Genomic DNA, 19030 nt, shown 5'->3' on the forward strand with positions numbered 1-19030 from the left:
TATTAGTTTATTATTTTATATATTCTTTTTCGTATGTATATTTTCATGAATGTACACTTTAAACTTTTATTATTGAATATTTTGCAATATATAAAAAACAAATCTACATTCTTAGATAAACATATATTCTTATACAAAGATGCTGTCGCGAGCAAATTTTTTAAGAATGTACATATTGTATTTCTTACATTAATTTTGTTAAATTAAATCTTTAATTAGATCAAATATATATATAAGCGGATGTATGTTTACAGATTTACCTTTGTTCTTTTATGAGAAATATTATTACGTAAATAGAGATATTCTTAAAGCAATAATAATACATAGATACATAAAAGTATTTTATAGTTTTCCGTATATTATATATACGTTTCTCGGAAAACTCTACTAAATCTGACACATATCATTCGATAACATATTTTGCAATTGCGTGATACTACTTTGTCGCAAGATATCACAATTAGCATTTTATGTGAAGCACATTACTGGAATTGAGAGGCGTATATATCGATAATTATGTCATGAATAAGCAATTTATAAGAGAGAAAGATTAATTTTACTTATGCACAACTTCAGCTTTTAATCGAGCTGCAAGAGCCTTTCGTACTTGAAGTATTGAAGGATCTAAAGCTTGTGCTGCTTCCAGTTCTTGCTGTCCTTTCATAGTCGCCTCGGCAACTACTCTAGCCGAACTCGGCCGAGTTTTATTCATTTCTAACTGCTGGCTTCTGGCTTCTTTTTTCAAAGCTACAAGTTTATCTCGTCTGGCTTTTAGATACTCCTGCCTCTTTTTAATGTCTTCCACATTCATCTATAATACCGCGTAATTGAATATAGTATATTTTCGTTTCCATAAACATGTTATTATATACATTGACATTTTAAATTTCTGTATTTATTTTTATAGAAAAGTGTCCCCATATGTATTAATATATATATATATATATATATATATATATATATATATTACATAAAATTAAGAAAAATTAGAAATGGCTACCTCATCTTCGTCGGATTTCTTTTTTGAAATCGGTATTGGTTTTAAGGGCTCGGTCTTCCTAAGTTGATGAAATTTCTCTGACGATTCTTTCTCAACGGATGAGGTGGCATGTTCAATTTCTTCTGTAGATTCGTCATCCGAAGTATTCTTGGATTCATTTTTTGATTTTCTTAATGCTTCTTTCAATAACGCCCTTTCATTGTGATATTCGGCCGCCAAACGCTCGTGTTCAGCAATCAATGTTTTCTCGGGCGATATTCCTGTTTTTTCTTTATTCTGATCTTCCAAAACATGTTTGCTGTGCACAAATGCATAAAACAATTGATTTCAATTTTTTCGATTGTTCGTTCGTTAGATTTTTATTTTTGAAAATTTTTCTACTTTTATGCAATATAATAACATATTTTTTTTTATTTAGTTAAAAATAATAATGTGTTGGCTTGTATAATATATATATATATATATATATATATATATATATATATTTATTTATTTATTTATAACACGACATACTGTATCAAGTCCTCCATGACCAATTCATCATCGATAAAACCGTCTTCATACATGAGGGAGGCAGGTGTGAGACCATATCTTTGTTCGATCATATTTAACGCTTGCAGTTGAAGTTCCAAGTTTTTTTGTATCATCATTCTTTTGAATATCTCATATTCATTCGCCGCCCATATTTGCTCAAATAAGTTCTATAAAACGGATTATAAATGAAACGAATTATAAATTTAAAGAAGAAAATGAAACAAGACATTTGTTAATATAAAGCATAATCAAGTCGTGTGTAATATTTCTTTTACTATTTATTTAAAAACATATATATGTATATATATATATATATATATATATATATATTAATCTCTAAATATTACAATCTACAAATCTTCTCTTTTTTCTATCGAATACATACGAGAACTTTTTATAATTTTATGAAACAAAACAAAAGTATAAAACATAATTTATTGTATAAATATATAGAAAAATAATGATCGTACTTGTTGAAATTGTATTGGGATTTTTGTATCTCTGTTAACTGTGCACGCATGTTCAAATTGTTCCGGTGAAATACTCATATCTTCCATAAAACAACCCAACAGTAAATCAACTAAATTTTTATATTCTTGATATATTTTCCGATACTCTTCGCAATCTTCGGTATTTGCCTCGAAAACTATTAAATAAATAATTATTAATACATCAGATAGAAATCCTCGTATCAAAAATAATCATTTTGACATCAAATCGCATCAAAATGACTACTTTTTATTGTAGCAAATTCGGCTGAAAAGTTTTATTAGTTTCACAAAGGAAAAGCTACTTTTCCGTGCGCATGTGTATGTGTATTGCGGGAAGAAAGTATTATATATAAATATATATATATATATATATATATATATATATATATTTCGAAGCAGATGTGTAAAAGTATGGGTAGACAGATCATTCGAAATACATGCAAATAGTATTTATATTTAACAGTGCGTCTGCCTATTTTATATTGGCTTATAATGCGGAATATATTAATAAAACGAATATATATATATATATATATATATATATATATATATATATATGGTTCGTTATAAGCGATATTGATTTTAATTTTATTTAATTAAATATCAAAAAATTTCAGCAGGAAAAACTGCAACTTATTAAGGAAAAAAACGAAGATACTTTCGATTACTTTGAAGTACGAACCGAGGGATTTTTCTTCGATGAAAGTCAGTAAAGGCGACGACCAAATGGGGCCCTGTAGAAATCCAATCAAGGAATCGAATACCCAAGCACTGTCATCTTTGTCATTCATTTCGCTTAAATTGTCTTTGACGTTCGAACGACGGTGAGAATTCGTACACTTGTCGAGTGTCTCTTTTACAGTCGTGTGTATCAGTATGACTTCTCTTAGCTTTTAGTAGTCATAGTTACGTAGGACAAAACATGAGACATCGCAATATATCGGAGTAGACCTGCGCCGATATTATTCTTCCGGATCGATGCATGTTGTCCGTCTTTGATTTCGATTAGTGATGAGTACATAGATGATATGTGGAAGCCGATGTATGTGTCGACGCATATAGATATATTCAGTATCTACATCGATAAATATCGGTAAACATTATAAAACAGCTGTTCGAAAATAAGGAAACTTTATATATTAATTTATATATTCAACGTGTGAAGATGCAATTTACCAAAAAGCATGATTATAATTCGGAATAAAATTTATATGTGGATTTATAATTTTCGTGAAATTTATCGAAAAAAAATTGTTTATTCAATACAGGTACGCGTGCAAATAATGTTAGACATTTTTTACATATTTCTTTCAATTTTCATACAAAATATTCTTTTAGACATACAAATATAATTTTCTGTGCTTTTACAGATGAATATAAACCTATAAGAGAGATTCTCTCGTAAATTTACATGCAATGTTCGTCGCCTCCCATTTTTCATTTACCTGTCAATAAATGAAATATGGATAATATTCGCAGCGCGAAATGCAAAGTGTCATCTTGACCACGGAATCTATAACGAGCGGGTAACGCAAGTTCGCAAAGATTGAAAACGGAGCGATTTTTAAATCGGAAGAGAGACGGGGACGCGCTCTCCCGGAGCGCCAAGGAATTTTCTCGCGTTCAGACCTCGGGTAAAGGGGAAGGGAGAGTCGGCGGTGCCGGTAGCGCCCGCGCGAAAACGTGGGTTGTCAGCGTCCGCCGCGGCGCGGCGGCGACAGAGTCAACATCCGGCCGACGCAGAGATGCGCACGTTTCGATGCTCGGAGAAGGACGCCGCGATCGTGATTTCGGGACATGAAAGCGAGATGAATGGTCGTGACACGAGGACGGGGGCCTGAGGAGCGCTGGGACAAGACGGGAACCGCGAGGGCGATTCGAAATCCATTGTCTCCGCGCGCTCGTCCGCTATTGTTTTTTTCAGCGTTGCCGCTGTCATCGTCATTGTCGTCGTCGTCGTCATCGTCATCGTCCGGACGGCCGCGCCGGTGCGCCGTGCGCTGCGCGTTCCTCGTGAGTGTTGCTGCTGCCGCCGCTAACGTCGAGGGAATCGCGGCAACGCAGTCTCATTGTGGGGCGTGCGTTGTAGAGCTTCCCTACGTGACTACTCCCGCGCGACCCCGAAGGAGACGCCGTCGGTCGTCGGTTACTCCGCCTGCGATCCGCCCGGCGGTCACACGGCACTGTTAATCCCCGTGACTACGCTACGTCGCGCCGAGGAAATCAGTCGGGATCGCTCGCATCTCGAGCGGCGGGCCGGTCCTTCTCCGCCCCCTACATCTCCCTCCACCGACGACCCGGCGAAGCTGAGCTTGTCGCGCGACGACAGCAAACACGGCGCGGACACATCGGGCACGAGGTACATCGCGCATCGCCTTCTTCTCGCGCGATCAACTCGCTGCCGAATTAGAAAAGACAGAGAGGGAGAGAGAGAGAGAGAAAGAGAGGGTTAAGAGAGAGAGATCAAAAGTGGCATTGTGCCCTAAAAGGGACGGACGTCCATAGAGAAAGGAGGAGGGGGAGAACTCGTAGACGACGAACGTGTGCCGGGAACGTACGTCGTCCCGAGTACTCGAGTTCCCGACGCTCGTGTCGAGCCGGAGTCTTGTCTTTTCTACGAGCGTGAGTTGCAGAGAGAAAGAGAGGCAGGCATTCGATCCGAGAAAGAAAGAGAGAGAGAGAGAGAGAGAGGAACAAATTCGCGTGCTCGCCCGCAACGAAGAGAAATCAATTTTGGGCGCGTTGAACCCGGCTCGCGCGCTACGAGAAGACAACAAACGCGACGATGTTTAAGAAATCTCTTCTCTTTCTTTCGGATCGTCTCGCTTGAGCTTTCCGTTCGCATATTACTCGCACATCGCGAACGGGATCCTGGGAACGACGAGAAGCGATGCTCCTCTTTGGCCGGGCTTTGATCGCGTTAGATTTTGCGACGCCGTTTAAAGATACAACGCGCGGGTGTCGAGTGATATTTGTCCGCCGGCGATGTTTATGTTTTTGCGGAATAAAGAGAGAGAGGGACAGAAGGGGAGAAGTCGTGTTTGTCGATGAAAATTCTTTGTTTTACGATCTTGTCGTTTACTATCTTGTCGAGCGAAATAGTACGAGATAACAGTTTTCTCGATATTTGATTATATAGTGCACAAGTTAATTTTTTACGTTGCATTTTTAGCGCCTCATGTTATTAAAGTTGTTAGTTAAACATGCATTTCAGTTTACCTGCAAAAAAATAAGATTTATTTGTTCATTCTATTTACTTTGTACATGTGACGCAGATTTACATGAATATGGAGTATATTTTACTAATAATTTTACTCCTTTTTTTTTAATAAACTAATGTCAGGGATATTAATTGTCAATACATGATTAATTTTTTTAAAAATATTTCATCAACTGAGAGACAAAGTCAAAACAGAAATGCAATGCGTGACTAACGTATTTTTTTGGAATTTATGCTATATACTAATCTTTTTTTCAGTAAATTAATTATGCAGAATTTTATACATAAATGATAGTTTACATTTTTTTGTTTTTACTACAGAATCATGTCGTCAGGAGCAGGATCTAGTGGGACTGGACGAGGACGTGGTTCTTCTTTGGCAGACAATAAACCAGAAAGTAAAGAAGCTAAGCCAAATCCAAAGATGTCAAAAGCTTTAGGAACTTCTGCTAAAAGGTGCGACATATTTTTGTCTCGCACAATGCAATAATTATGTTATTGTTAATGTTATTATGGTAATTTCTAGCTATTAAACACATTTAATATTTTTATTTAGGATACAAAAAGAATTAGCAGAAATCACATTAGATCCACCTCCCAATTGCAGGTATATTATTATATGCAATAAAATAAAACTTTGGAATTACACTTAAAATATGATTTATATTTTATAACAATAATATATGTGTGATAAATTAATTATATATATAAAATAAATTTTATTTTATAGTGCAGGACCAAAAGGTGATAACTTATATGAGTGGGTTTCTACCATATTAGGTCCTCCAGGTTCTGTTTATGAGGGCGGTGTGTTCTTTCTTGATATACATTTCTCACCAGAATATCCCTTTAAGCCTCCTAAGGTAGGTTGGTAATTTTATTAATTCTGTATCATGTGTGAAACAAATTAAATTATCATTAAATTACTTGTATAGAATTATATATTAATCTATATCTAAAGAAAATAAATAAAAGTTGAAAGTTGTAATCTAAAATGTTAATAAATTTTTTTATAAAACTTTAAAAATATTAACATAATGTTTTGATATAATTATAAAATATATCAATATTTTTCACAATAAATAATTATTTTTGCAAGAAACAGAGGCTACAATTAGTATTGCACTTATAAATTTTTCCATCTCTTTAAAATTCTGTCACTTATAAAGTTCACAATCTCAAATTATTTCATTCTTTCTAGCATACACTATATGATGCATTGTTCCAAACTAATGTATTTTTCTATAGGTTACATTCCGAACACGCATCTACCATTGCAATATAAATAGTCAAGGAGTTATCTGCTTGGACATATTAAAGGACAACTGGTCTCCTGCACTGACAATTTCAAAGGTCTTATTGTCAATATGTTCCCTGTTAACAGACTGCAATCCAGGTGAGTACTGTAATAAATTGTCTAATTGTCAATTCATTCACAAATTCAATGTACGATGTATATAATACAAACAATGAATATATTTATGACTTGTTTGTGTTAAAAATTATTTATAGATACTGCGCGCGCATATCTCTTTCTTTATATAATTATTATATATATCTTGTATAATTTTTTACAGCTGATCCATTGGTGGGTAGTATAGCCACACAGTACCTACAAAATAGAGAAGAACATGATCGCATAGCACGGCTTTGGACTAAACGCTATGCCACATGAGCATGTTCTTAATTCGTATTAAACTCCTTTTAGTCTCATGCCAATCATGACTTACGATCGCTGCTGCTCTCATACAATTTGTCTCATATGTAGTCCATATACATCTTTATCTATGATCATGTTGGTCAAGAAACACAAGTGATCAAAGGCCGTTTGAGATCAGCTCAAACATGATTGTGATGTGCTTTTATGTTGAGTATGTAATGTGCCTAAGACGAATGAATGCGTGTGCAAGTGTGTTTAAACAGTGTGTTAGGGCATAACGAGACAGGAGTTTTTCACTTAAAAGTTACAATGAGATAGTATTTAAATGGATTGTATTGTGTACAATACAATACTACCCACAATACTAATGTTTTTAGAATAGGAGATAACATGAACAATATATTGATAATCTAAAGTGTAAGTAATTACATATAGGCGATATAAGTTAATCGATAGAGGGCCATTTTTTTCATAATTAAACTTATATTTTTATATTGAATTATTCAATTTAAATTATTACATTTATACATGTGTCTCACTTAACTCAAGATATAAACTAGTAACGTATAGAATTATAATTTAGCTGTTGCAAATCTACTGGCACAGAATTTTGTGTTCATAATACACAGTAATGTGTATAACGTTCTGCATGAAGCAGACGCAAATGCTTACGTTATATCGATTGTGTGGCCCATCCGTAAGAATGTAATTGTAAATAAACTTACTGTATACTTATATGCTGATATATTCAAAAAAAAAAAAAAAAAACTTGTAATTCTGACCCGAATTTATATTCTATCTATACACATGTATATGTATAAATTGAAATTTTGCTAGTGATTGTATTTCAATCACTCTGATTTACTAATTCTAATTAGCGATCTTTTCCCCTTCTAAAAATCATAACTTTAGTTGTCAGATACAAGAAAAAAGGAAATTACATACACGTGACTAGTGCTAACCGATGTTGGTGCAATTTGCATATTCTATTTGTATTATTTGTTTTAGAGAATATTTACATATCAATTTTGTTGCATATTCGAAATATTAGAAGTTCGAGTTAAATATTTTCATTGTCTCTAAGATGTCAAATACATATGAACTGAGCGTCTCTTAAATAATTTCTTATAGTTTTTTATATCGTGTGAGAATTTCACAAACGCAAGGTGATTAAAATCACTTTGTACATATCTGTTTTAAGATATAGATAGTTGCTTATAAAAATACTAGTAAATGTAATTATAGTTTATATAGAGATAATAAAATGAAAACAGAGAGGAGAGGAGAGAATTTGCTTAACAAGTACTGACATTGTACAGTTTCTTATGTAAAGTAAAACGCGCGCTTTGCATCCTTTTCATTACGAAATTTTCGAGGAATGTAAATATCGCGTGAAGTGCATGTGCGGAATATGCGATTCGCGTAAGTTCCTATATTAAAATTAAATATTCATGGATTTTAATTTAGTCGGCAAACCTTGGCTTTTTATATTTTGTAAGCTAGTACGTGTGCAGTTTCAACATTATATAAATTAAAGTGGGATGGATAAGTCGATCCTGCCTCGGATTTGTAAATATAGATCATTATATATAAAATAGTGCGTGTACATGCCCACACGTATATTTGTGAGAAACTATCGAAATATTAACAAAACATAATAGATCTCGTTATTTCTAAATGTCGTATATACATTAAATGTAGTCACGCGCTAAAAACGAGAGCATGCTATATCTGTGAATCCAATTTGAAAATTATAGAATGTATTAAATTTTCTTGTAAAAAAAGCAAATATAGAAAGGAAGAAATCATTTATTTACACAATTTCGATAAATATATTTCTAAAAATTGCAATATACCGAAAGAGAATCTATCCATTGATCTAAATGTTCTTTGATTCGCGTGTATAAAAAACATTAATGCCAACAAAAAAAAGAACAAATGTAAGAAATTCAATCTTATGTATATTGATAAATAATGATCTTTTAACTAACGATATAATGAATGAAATACAATTTATTATACGCTAATACTGAGTACTTATTATCTTACCTATCCTTGTATTTTTTCTTAAAAATAAGTTTCAATTATATATATAAAAAAACAAATATAGATATTAATAAATTAATAATTTTATGAGATTTATCTTTGGACATATTCAACTTATAGAAAGGTTCGTAAGAAAAGGTTATTAATTAAAAATACTGTAAATGGTGTCATTAAATTTATTAGTATACATAAAAGCTAGATGAATATGTGCTAAGGACATGTTGGCTCCTAAAATATCGTAAATTAATTTTATATTATAATAAAATTATGTTTGTATCACTTTAACGATTGTGACTAATAATTTACGTTTATAGTAAAAATAATATAAGCAGCCAAAATATAAAATTTAGTACAAAGTCATTTGTGTATTGTATGTGTGTGTATGTGTGTATATATATATGTATATATAATATGTATATATTTATATGTAAAATACCAATGTTAAGTTAATACTGATTACAATAATCTTCATCAGTCTTTTGCGTTGCTTGGTAATTAATACATACAGAGAGTCTAAAATTTTTAATAAAACCTCTGACACAAACGGATGATTTTATACAATCAAAAGGAGCAAACTTTGGATGAGTGCTAATTTCGAGACTGTATTGCGCATGTTTTGTAGATAATATATCATTCAAATGTTTTCTAATCTCTATTAACTTATAACATAAACGTTACTATGTTAGGCACACTTTAATATCTCGTAGCTATTATTTCTATATGTTTCTGCAACTATATGATTACTCTAAGGACGTTCATATCTATTTCTGAGATCTTGTGCATTTGCCATCGTGTATATGTGCGAGTGTGTATGTGTGTGCCAATAGTAAATTTAAATTATCTCTCAACATTATTGTAAAATAGAGTAAATATATATCAATATATTCTGTACTTATACATATAAATTCTTTGTGAAAATTAGTTTTTTTATTTTCTTAGACATATATACTCTAAAATAATATACGATATATGTCCAAAGGAATGTTAATTTTCCATACATTGTATACACAAGATTACAGAAACTTATATAATTTAACTTGAACTGTGGTACTTGAATTCGTGAAATCGACAAGACGCAGTGAAATTTCTTATTTTTTCTTTCATTTATTATTCTTTCATTTATTTATTATATGTATATAAATCTAAAAAGAATGTTATATATTTTTTATGTAATTAAATATACATATTATTTAATGGCACCCAATTATAATTTCAGTTTTAACAAATTACATTTTACGAAACACTTTTCCTTCAAATGGAAGCTAGTGAATAAATATTAATATGTATATTATATATAATAATTTTTTATTTTCACATTTAATTCATTTTCCAATATTACCAAAAGCTCATTTAATATTCGGAAAAAGAATTCTATGATTACATATAGAATTTAAGAAAAGTTTCTTTACGTAATTCTGACACATTACACATAATAATTCTCAATCTCCGTTATTTCTTTCTCGAAATAATTATTACTGAATAAAATAATCTTGATCTTTTTGCTTTGGTCCCAAATATGAATGAACTTATAGCATCAAATATGCACAAAAATATTTTTTTTGGCAATAGAATATCAAGAGATATAATATAATTAAATAGAACAGGATCAATATCAGAGTTCACTGACATTACAAGCTAAATTATTGATAGGGTAAAGCTAGAGCTACAGCTTCCATTTAATATTTCATTTAAATTGAGCTAAATGTCAAGATACGCTAATTTTGTTACATCATTAATACATAATGTACAGAATTTTTGTGTACATCCGATACTACATAATGATACTATATACACGCATATATGTATATATATATATTTCACGGGGCACCGTCGATTACGAATAAGAGTACGCTACTTTTTCTGTTTTTTTTTTTGTTCGTAGAACACAGAAAATTATTATATAAATTTATATCAATATTACCACAACATCGTATATATTATAAATATTAGAGACTGCATCTTTTTTTTCGTCGATGAGGAGGCGTGAAAAACAAATGCAAAGACTTGCGCGCATATACTCAATATAATGTACGCTATTTTATGGGAGTATTAAATTATCAGAACACAAGTTTGTTTGCAATTAATTGCTACATAAATTGTCTATTCTGCACTCTGAGGAAGATGATGCAGAAATAGAACTCTTTATCTTTTTATCGTTTTTTTTTTTAATGACAAAAAATTAAGAGGAATGATGGCTACATTGAATGTTTTACCTCCTATAATGCTACAAATCGTATATAATGCGCAAAAAATTACAAGCTTCATATAAACATATCACATGAAAAAATAGATCTGTCAGACATTACATCATGGCACATCATTTAATAGGCACCTCAGCATACATGTGCCAAAAATTGATCAACTTGTATTGCTATAATCTCTGTAAACAGGATTATATACCTTTTCGACTAGTTTTCTTTTTTTCTCTTTTCGTTGCTTCTTATACGGCATGTGATGTATATTTTTTGGCAGATATTGGCAGTAATTTGATATTAAATTTAATAGGAAAATGTTAATATTTCCAAGGCGTAGCATTTTTTCTTTTTTTTTATCTTTTTATAAGAAGCAAGCAAAAATAGAGATGCCAATGCATTCTCTCTACAAAAGTATATGTATATATATATAATTTCACGTGCATTACATACCGAAGCATCGTTAACTTATCACTGTACACTAAATATTTGTGACATCATTCCTCTTTGGGTATATATATATGTATATATATATTTATTTATAAGCACAATAAGAATGATTACGGTCATAATGACTCTACAAATATCAACCAATGTATGATGAACAATATTATGAAAAATGCCTCCTAATTGATGGCAGATCAGTGTGCTGTGGTTTCGCTGCAAGTAAAAATATTACATCACTAGGCATAAAACATAAAATATTTAAAAAACATCTAGTGTTACGGCATATTAAGCGAAATATATATAATGTAGAAAATGAAAAATAAAAAATAACTCGACAGTTTTCATGTAATATTATTATTATTAAAATATATAAACTTTAATAACAAGCACTTTATTGCCAACATTGGCTTGAGAAACGATATTTTAGATCTATGATAATCAAGTTGAAACAATTCTATTGTTGTTGAGTATATAAGTGATGTTGTGTTGAAATAATTTCATTATGAATTATACGCTTTGCTATAACTTGTATAACATGAACAACTATTATCTTTTTATCTATTTCTATACACTTATACATCTCATAAGACATTTTTCATGATTATAACACTATGTAAACTTTACATTGTGATAAACAAAACATTTCAAGTTAAATATATGGTATTTCTTGTTTGTATTGATTCGTACCATGTGTAGTAAATGTGCAATTGCAAACTGAGGCTAATACTTTCCTTTACTTCCTTTAATTTATTAAATATGGAAGTTTATCAATCTAGAATCTAGAGAGTATTGTGTTTAGCCACAAATCAAGAGTAAATAATAATAATAAAAAAAAAATAAAATAAAATAAAAAAGAATTACTATATTGCGCAGTGACACATGTTACTTTCAATCACAGTTTCTTTGCACATTTCACATTTTCACAAATATAGAACATTTTGTTTTTCTTTAACTGGTTGAGTATAATCTTCTTAAAATGGATTATATAACATGCAATATAAAAGAAAATGCCCTTTATCATACACCATTAGGTTAATGTTGAAAAGATATCCATGTACTTAGTACTTTATTTTACATCTTGAAATATCTAAGTTAACTTTTCTTTTCTTTTCAATATTTTATGAATTTTGTCAAAAAAGATAAAATTTTTTTTTAAATTATTTAATAATTTCTTTAATATCGAATAGTTCATTAAAAATAAATACATATTATAACAATAATAAATGTAACAAGTTTATATGTATTTAATATATTTATCTGCATCAAATTATATTAAGTGCAGTATATATACTCTCATTGAAATATACTCAAATATTTCATATATATATATATATATATATATATATATATATATATATATATAAAAGCACATATAAAATATTAATCCAAAAGCAAAATAAAGTCTTAAGAAATATGGATACTCTTAAAATTTGAAAATGGTACTGCTTAGTATTATAGCAGAGCCTCGACAACAGTATCAATATATCATTGCTTCATGCGCGGAATATTATAAAGCAAATAATACATAGGAACGACAAATATACACTTTTACTAATAAGCTGAATAATTGTACGTGAAGCAGACATTAAATAAAAAGAAGCTTTTAAACATATTTTTATAGTGTGGTTTATATAAATTTCATAATCAATATTACAGTTATCGTGGCTCAACTATAAGAGTATCATAATGACACTGAACGAATTAGATATAAATAGATATTTATAAAAAAAAATGTAGTATATCTTCGAGAGTAACAGATAATCTGTTATCATTAATATACAAAGTTGTTCGAGATTCTTATTGTAAAAACATACAAAACATATATGTGTGATGATTTTATGCCTGATAGATAAGGCAAGGCCCAAATACCAAAATAGCAGTGAGATTTTTTGGAAATCTTTAAATCGTTTGCCTATTACGCACTTTTTAATAAAAAGTAATTACAAACTGTTTCTTTGCAATGTGTTAAAAGTAGAAAGCGATAAAGAAAAGAAAATATTTTATGTATAATTGTGCATGGTTAAATGATAACGAAACGAGGGAAAAAGTGACAGCTTGTGTAATAGACCAGGTTTTATACAAGTGCATTTTAGGCTTGCAATGAAAATTTGTAGCTATCAGCTTACACAGTCTCATACTCGCGGCGAATTGAGCGAGCTAGACAGCACGCAAAGACTACTCCAATCAACTGAAAAAAAAGAAAAATTATTATGTTTTAGTTTATAACCAAGTAAGCTTTGCTCACTATTATCACATATGCATGTGGAAATATTTAGCCAGTATGATTAATGAAAAATTATTAGCCAGTATGATTAATGAAAATAACGTAGTAAATACCAAAATCTGTTTCTTTTATATAATGTCTGTGATTATAATTAAATTATAATTACTTTTTTAATATAATCTACGATAAAATTTGATTTAGAACTTACTTGTATGAGAGCTATGCCTATGCCCACTCCTCCTAGGATCATAGCGTTATTTTCTATAGCAGATTGTAGTTTGATCATGCAACCCTCGGCATTAACGTGAATCGAATTTACATCACATTTGCTCTGAGTAGGAACTTCCTTGCAGCAGGATTCGGGAACGGTATTGTCTACGAAACCAACGCGAGACCAATCTGCAGGATTATTCATACCACAGCAGTCTAACTGGAATCATATTATTTTCACAATTAATAATGAATTTTAAACAATATAAATATATTAATAAAAATAATATAATATTTTTAGCAAACAAGAATTTTGTCTATGCATTGATATTAATCATAATTCCATTTCTTACAACAATTAATGGAAAGAGTTAAATGCAAGATCATATAATATTTGCATATATATAATAAATCATTTAATGAACTCACATCATGCTGCATAATATCCCAAGAACGACGAATATCATCATTACTACTATATTGTCGCATGGTATTATTCAGACGATTTTCTAACATGTTACCAACTTCTCCTCTCATCATGTAACCTGTGATTCCAGCACCCAATTCCAGGGCGAATATCAACAGCAGCAAAACTGAGAACTACGAAAAATTAAAATTATTAAACAGATGTAATACACAGAATTTCATATCTTCTAGCAAATTCATATATGTATATATAATTAGTGTGGGTGTGTGTGTGTATGTAAAATGAGCTTGTTTTAATTATTTCTCTTTAAATTTAATTATATCTTTCTATATAAAAGATTTATCGCCATATTATAAAAAAATATTTAAAAAATACGTCTGTTATTTAAATTAGTACTTGTTTAATTTTAAGAATTATTAAAAATTTAAATATTTCAATAAAGACTATTTTCATAATTTGTCTATTTCTTATAAATTAATTTTGCATTTTATAATATAAAATTATAATATGAAAGTATCTTGAAATTTATAAAGAATTATACAAATTTATATGTTGCTATGAGAAAAAAGAATTTTTAAAAGCATTTTTCATTATCATAAAATCATACCGTAATTATCATGCAATGATTTTCTTTCACGGCGCCGCAGCATCCAAAGAATGATACAAGGAAGACTATGACACCGACTATTATCATTAAGACTGGTGCTGCAAAGAACCAACTATCCACAAAGTTGTTGTATCCATTGTAAACAACTAGAATCACCGCACCCACCGAAATAAATACGATACCGGTGATCTGAAATAATACACAAAATATTCAATATTTCTTATCTTAGACACACAAAAACGACATAACTTGATATGATATATATTGCACGAGATATTGCATTAATATATATTGCATAACATTTTTTCTAACACATGTTATAATAACTTTAGTTTACTTTCATTGTTAAACATATGCACTAATTGAAGTGAAATCTTTCATTAGAATTATTATTAAATATAGAATTTATGTGAAAAATTCCATATAATATAACTTAACTCTATATATTTTAAGAAATTAATATTCTCCCCATAAATCTATCATTAACTATTGTATAATCATTAAACGTACAATAGCATACTTCTAAAAAACACTTAAGACAATTTTCTACTGAAAGTTATATTTCTCAATGTGTAAATTGTGATCGATACTTTGAATAATTAGGTCAGACACTTAATATTTTCTACCGCGATAAGCTTGATTTTAAATGGAAAGCACGTAAGAGTCGCATTGTTTACAAACAGGAAGTAGAACTTTCATTACGACAAATAACTTTCAACGAAATAATTTTCGCTGGATTACGAAAGCGATGACTTTCGAAATCAAAGTAAATTAATAAAATTCATTTTTATTAATTTAAAAGGATAACAAATTCGAATCATGTATATATATTTACATAACATCAACTTTTTTAAAATAAAATAAAGACTTGCATTTGTATATATGCGTGTTTTAAAGCAGTTTTAAAAGGAGTCGATTACGCAGTCTGTATCAATGTGATAGTTATATTGTGTGATAGTAAATATATATACTTTATGTGATTCGAGTTATATTTTGTATCTACACATAATAAATAATAAATAAGATAAATAAGATATAATAAATAAAATCTTAACATCTATTTATATATAAATCTATATCATCAAATTCGATTGTTCCAAACTATTGGCGCAGAAATGTAGTGCGTGGACCTATCTTCTAAAATTTTGCGCGTGTGCAATTTTCTCGCATCGCTGACGATGAGTTTCGTATAATTGTCATTGGAAGGTTGATTTTATCAAAGCCGCGACCACCGGAATTAGTCGGCGTCCTGTTGCTGGATGGAGCTGGCTAAATAAAGACATCTACGAGCGCGATCGCCGACACTCTATGATCGGGGGGGAAAAAAACAGGCGCGACTGCGACATCGTTTGTAGGTTGTAGGCAGCCCGATCGAGAGAGTATAGACCTCTCCCCTTGCCAGCCTATAATATTTTACTTCTACGTGTCTCACCTACGGTTTACCTACGTTTACGCGCGTTTATATCGAGGCTACGCGAAACCGAATCCGACCGGTCGATTCGCTCGCCCTCGAGCGAAGCCTAGATAGCCAGACCCAAGACTCGCGCGTACGTCGCTAACAGGTGACTTTATTAGACAAACTTTAACTATGGATTTATATTAAAAAGTTACTGTACAAAACGAGGACGCGCCGACAATGACGATCCATATGAGACGTTCCAGAAAACAAAGAGTAGAGCAGAACATCGAAATTTAAATCTACCCCCATTCTTGATCGAGAACATCATTAAAAATGTAACAGGCTCTCTTCGTAAAGTTAATCTTCAAAAATGCGGATAACGGAGCAATACGTCATTCAGCTTAAAGTTTAAAATTTTTATTTAGACTTTTCGAAGAATTAATTCTTTAAATGTCAATCGAAATTCAATGGATTGAAAGCGATAATTTTTTTTAACATTTCCATTAGGAGAGAAAACGACAATTTCAAAAAAACCACCGAAATTTCCCGAAATTTCACGAACAAATTATGCGTCGAATTCGTGTTTTCTGGTACGCCCTGCATTAAATATGATCGTAACACGTTGGTATTTCACGTTGGACGAATCATTAAACGTGCAAGGGACGCGCAGCAGATACGCCCGTCCCATTGTCCTTCGGCGACGTTGTTTTTACGTCCTAGATCCTTCCAACTACTTATATGACGACGGTTTTACGTGCGCGAATTTGTCGCGTGACGTTTAATAGTTTCTTTTACATCGGTGACTTTTTCACAAATTCTTCCGTCAACGTGAGATTAACATCTCTTGTTATACTCATATTACTAAAGCAATGCTAAGAAGTTTTACGTAATTCGAGCCAGTTCTTTGTCGAATCTGTAACATTTCAATATCTTCTAATTAAATATTCCCATCGTCTCTTAATTAAATATTCTTTTATACAATTTTATTAGTATATTACATTCATTATATTTCATTTAGAATATACTTTGTGCTAGATCAGAAAAAAATGTTCAATTAAGTGTTACACTCTATTCGGCATTTTGGGGACGAGAACATTTGAACGAGCTTTTAATATAATACGATTTTCTACATATTTCGAAGTTTTAATGGTGTCGGTTATGTTGAACGGGCGAACTCTAGATTACGTTAAACGTTGAAGGTATCGATCGCCTTCATCCATAATACTTATACCGAGGTTCTGGAACATAAGCACACTACAAAGTTTCCCTCGAACTGATACTCCCTCGTATATATATCATTTATTCAGAAACTCCGTAGTTTTGGTCACGCTATATACAATATCGATTGGATTATTACTATCATTGTGAATTAAATTCGGCATTAGATTAAATATAATCAATATAAAAAAACCTGCAAAAGAGTTGTAAAATTTGTCTAAATTCAAATACGCGAAAATAATAGAAAAGATTCTCAAGATTTCCTTTTATTTTAAAGATTTCCTCTTATTTAAGATTTCCCCTTTATATTACGTGTTTCGTAAACGTGTCTATGTAACACGCCCATGATTTCGTCTTACGTCAATATCATCGAGAATTTTTATAATACATGAAACGTGCATGACACTCGGCGATTATAATTGCGACGATTATTCTCTGATATAATCAATACATCATATGTAATACCTGGAAATACCTGGAATATGATCCATCTATCATTTGAAAATACAGTATGGATAAATACCACCTGAGCTAAAGATCTTACAAATCGCGGAGAGAGAGACACTCTCAGAAATTCGGATTTTATTATATTTCGAAATATTCCGAAATATAATAAAAAAATGAAGCATCTGTCAAGAAAATTCATAATACCGGAAGAAATTGAACAACTTTAATTTCGACACAAGACAGTTTCTCGAAATGATTCATCGCTCATTCAGCGGAACGAGTTACGGTGGTAAACTTTGACGCTGGATTTAAAAGGCATCGAGGGATCAACGATCCCCAGATGCTGCTCCAGGTTGACCGATATACGTACGTACGTAAAACAAAGCCCGCCCAACTCGGCGACGCGACGCGACGCGACGCGGAGGTGCCGAGAATAGCGGCTCGAATAGAGCGAGGCTCTCGACGTATTGTATTCCCCTTGTCCACGTACACCGTTAACCGCGCCAGGTACTCACCGCAAATATCAGGTTGAAGAGAAATAGCAGGTATTTCACGCAAGTCATACCGCCGGACACCATTTTCGTCACTCTCACTGTGTGCGAACTTGTTCTCTTAAATCACTGAGTGCGACGTCGCGCGACGTCTACAGGTATTATGCTTTTGCCGAGTATTACGCGGAAGCGAAACGCTGCGGGGCAGTTGCCTTTCTATCTCTCTCTCTCTCTCTCTCTCTCTCTTTCTTTCTCTACTACGATCTCTGCTTTCTCTCCTCGATACGACCCGTTCTCTCGGGATGCTCGCGCGTCGACTAACCGCCGTCAAATGCGCCGGACGGTGAATTTTTGTTGTTGCGCGGTATACACTGGCGATGCGCGCGCATCCGCCCCGATGACGTCGCCAGGGCCGTC

General features: G+C 31.7%; 3 protein-coding genes across 6 annotated transcripts; 1 reads left to right on the forward strand and 2 right to left on the reverse strand.

The window, feature by feature from the left end:
- Nucleotides 1-324: 324 nt before the first annotated feature.
- On the reverse strand, nucleotides 325-3740 carry LOC105249792 (cilia- and flagella-associated protein 36). Its single transcript, XM_025409196.1, has 7 exons — nucleotides 3471-3740; nucleotides 2708-3100; nucleotides 2005-2180; nucleotides 1514-1701; nucleotides 1001-1298; nucleotides 561-811; nucleotides 325-485 (listed from the first exon to the last, which is right to left on the reverse strand). The coding sequence occupies exons 2-7, from the start codon at nucleotides 2814-2816 to the stop codon at nucleotides 461-463; spliced, it is 1047 nt and encodes a 348-aa protein (XP_025264981.1). The 5' UTR covers nucleotides 2817-3100; nucleotides 3471-3740; the 3' UTR covers nucleotides 325-460.
- A 108-nt stretch (nucleotides 3741-3848) lies between these two features.
- LOC105249791 (ubiquitin-conjugating enzyme E2-24 kDa) lies at nucleotides 3849-8932 on the forward strand. Of its 4 annotated transcripts, none has more exons than XM_011255528.3 (6): nucleotides 3849-4038; nucleotides 5567-5701; nucleotides 5802-5852; nucleotides 5976-6108; nucleotides 6494-6641; nucleotides 6823-8932. In XM_011255528.3, exons 2-6 carry the CDS (start codon nucleotides 5571-5573, stop codon nucleotides 6918-6920), a joined length of 561 nt encoding a protein of 186 aa, XP_011253830.1. In that variant the 5' UTR covers nucleotides 3849-4038; nucleotides 5567-5570; the 3' UTR covers nucleotides 6921-8932. The 4 variants fall into 4 exon arrangements, with proteins under 4 accessions (XP_011253830.1, XP_011253829.1, XP_011253831.1 ...); XM_011255527.3 differs by having other exon boundaries at nucleotides 3851-4384; XM_011255529.3 differs by lacking the exon at nucleotides 3849-4038 and adding an exon at nucleotides 4399-4647.
- Nucleotides 8933-10703: 1771 nt separating this feature from the next.
- Nucleotides 10704-18966, reverse strand: LOC105249794 (CD63 antigen). The gene is made up of 6 exons (XM_011255534.3): nucleotides 18638-18966; nucleotides 15059-15247; nucleotides 14454-14624; nucleotides 14023-14244; nucleotides 13717-13778; nucleotides 10704-11803 (listed from the first exon to the last, which is right to left on the reverse strand). Exons 1-6 carry the CDS (start codon nucleotides 18698-18700, stop codon nucleotides 11785-11787), a joined length of 726 nt encoding a protein of 241 aa, XP_011253836.1. The 5' UTR covers nucleotides 18701-18966; the 3' UTR covers nucleotides 10704-11784.
- Nucleotides 18967-19030: the final 64 nt, after the last annotated feature.

This window comes from Camponotus floridanus, unplaced genomic scaffold (genome assembly GCF_003227725.1).
Source record: "Camponotus floridanus strain SB8 unplaced genomic scaffold, Cflo_v7.5 scaffold25, whole genome shotgun sequence".
NCBI lineage: Eukaryota > Metazoa > Arthropoda > Insecta > Hymenoptera > Formicidae > Camponotus > Camponotus floridanus.

What these genes read in the sequence shown, in the direction of transcription:
- LOC105249792 (XM_025409196.1), bottom strand. Translation starts at nt 2,816, where the DNA reads ATGAATGACAAAGATGACAGTGCTTGGGTATTCGATTCCTTGATTGGA. An exon ending in GTCATGGAGGACTTGATACA is followed by an intron (nt 1,299 to 1,513) that starts GTATGTCGTGTT and finishes ATTTGTGCACAG; the next exon opens with CAAACATGTTTTGGAAGATC. An exon ending in AGAAATCCGACGAAGATGAG is followed by an intron (nt 812 to 1,000) that starts GTAGCCATTTCT and finishes GCGGTATTATAG; the next exon opens with ATGAATGTGGAAGACATTAA.
- LOC105249791 (XM_011255528.3), top strand. Translation starts at nt 5,571, where the DNA reads ATGTCGTCAGGAGCAGGATCTAGTGGGACTGGACGAGGACGTGGTTCT. An exon ending in TTAGGAACTTCTGCTAAAAG is followed by an intron (nt 5,702 to 5,801) that starts GTGCGACATATT and finishes ATTTTTATTTAG; the next exon opens with GATACAAAAAGAATTAGCAG. An exon ending in ATCCCTTTAAGCCTCCTAAG is followed by an intron (nt 6,109 to 6,493) that starts GTAGGTTGGTAA and finishes ATTTTTCTATAG; the next exon opens with GTTACATTCCGAACACGCAT.
- LOC105249794 (XM_011255534.3), bottom strand. Translation starts at nt 18,700, where the DNA reads ATGGTGTCCGGCGGTATGACTTGCGTGAAATACCTGCTATTTCTCTTC. An exon ending in ATCATTGCATGATAATTACG is followed by an intron (nt 14,625 to 15,058) that starts GTATGATTTTAT and finishes AATTTTTCGTAG; the next exon opens with TTCTCAGTTTTGCTGCTGTT. An exon ending in TAGGCATAGCTCTCATACAA is followed by an intron (nt 13,779 to 14,022) that starts GTAAGTTCTAAA and finishes CTTTTTTTTCAG; the next exon opens with TTGATTGGAGTAGTCTTTGC.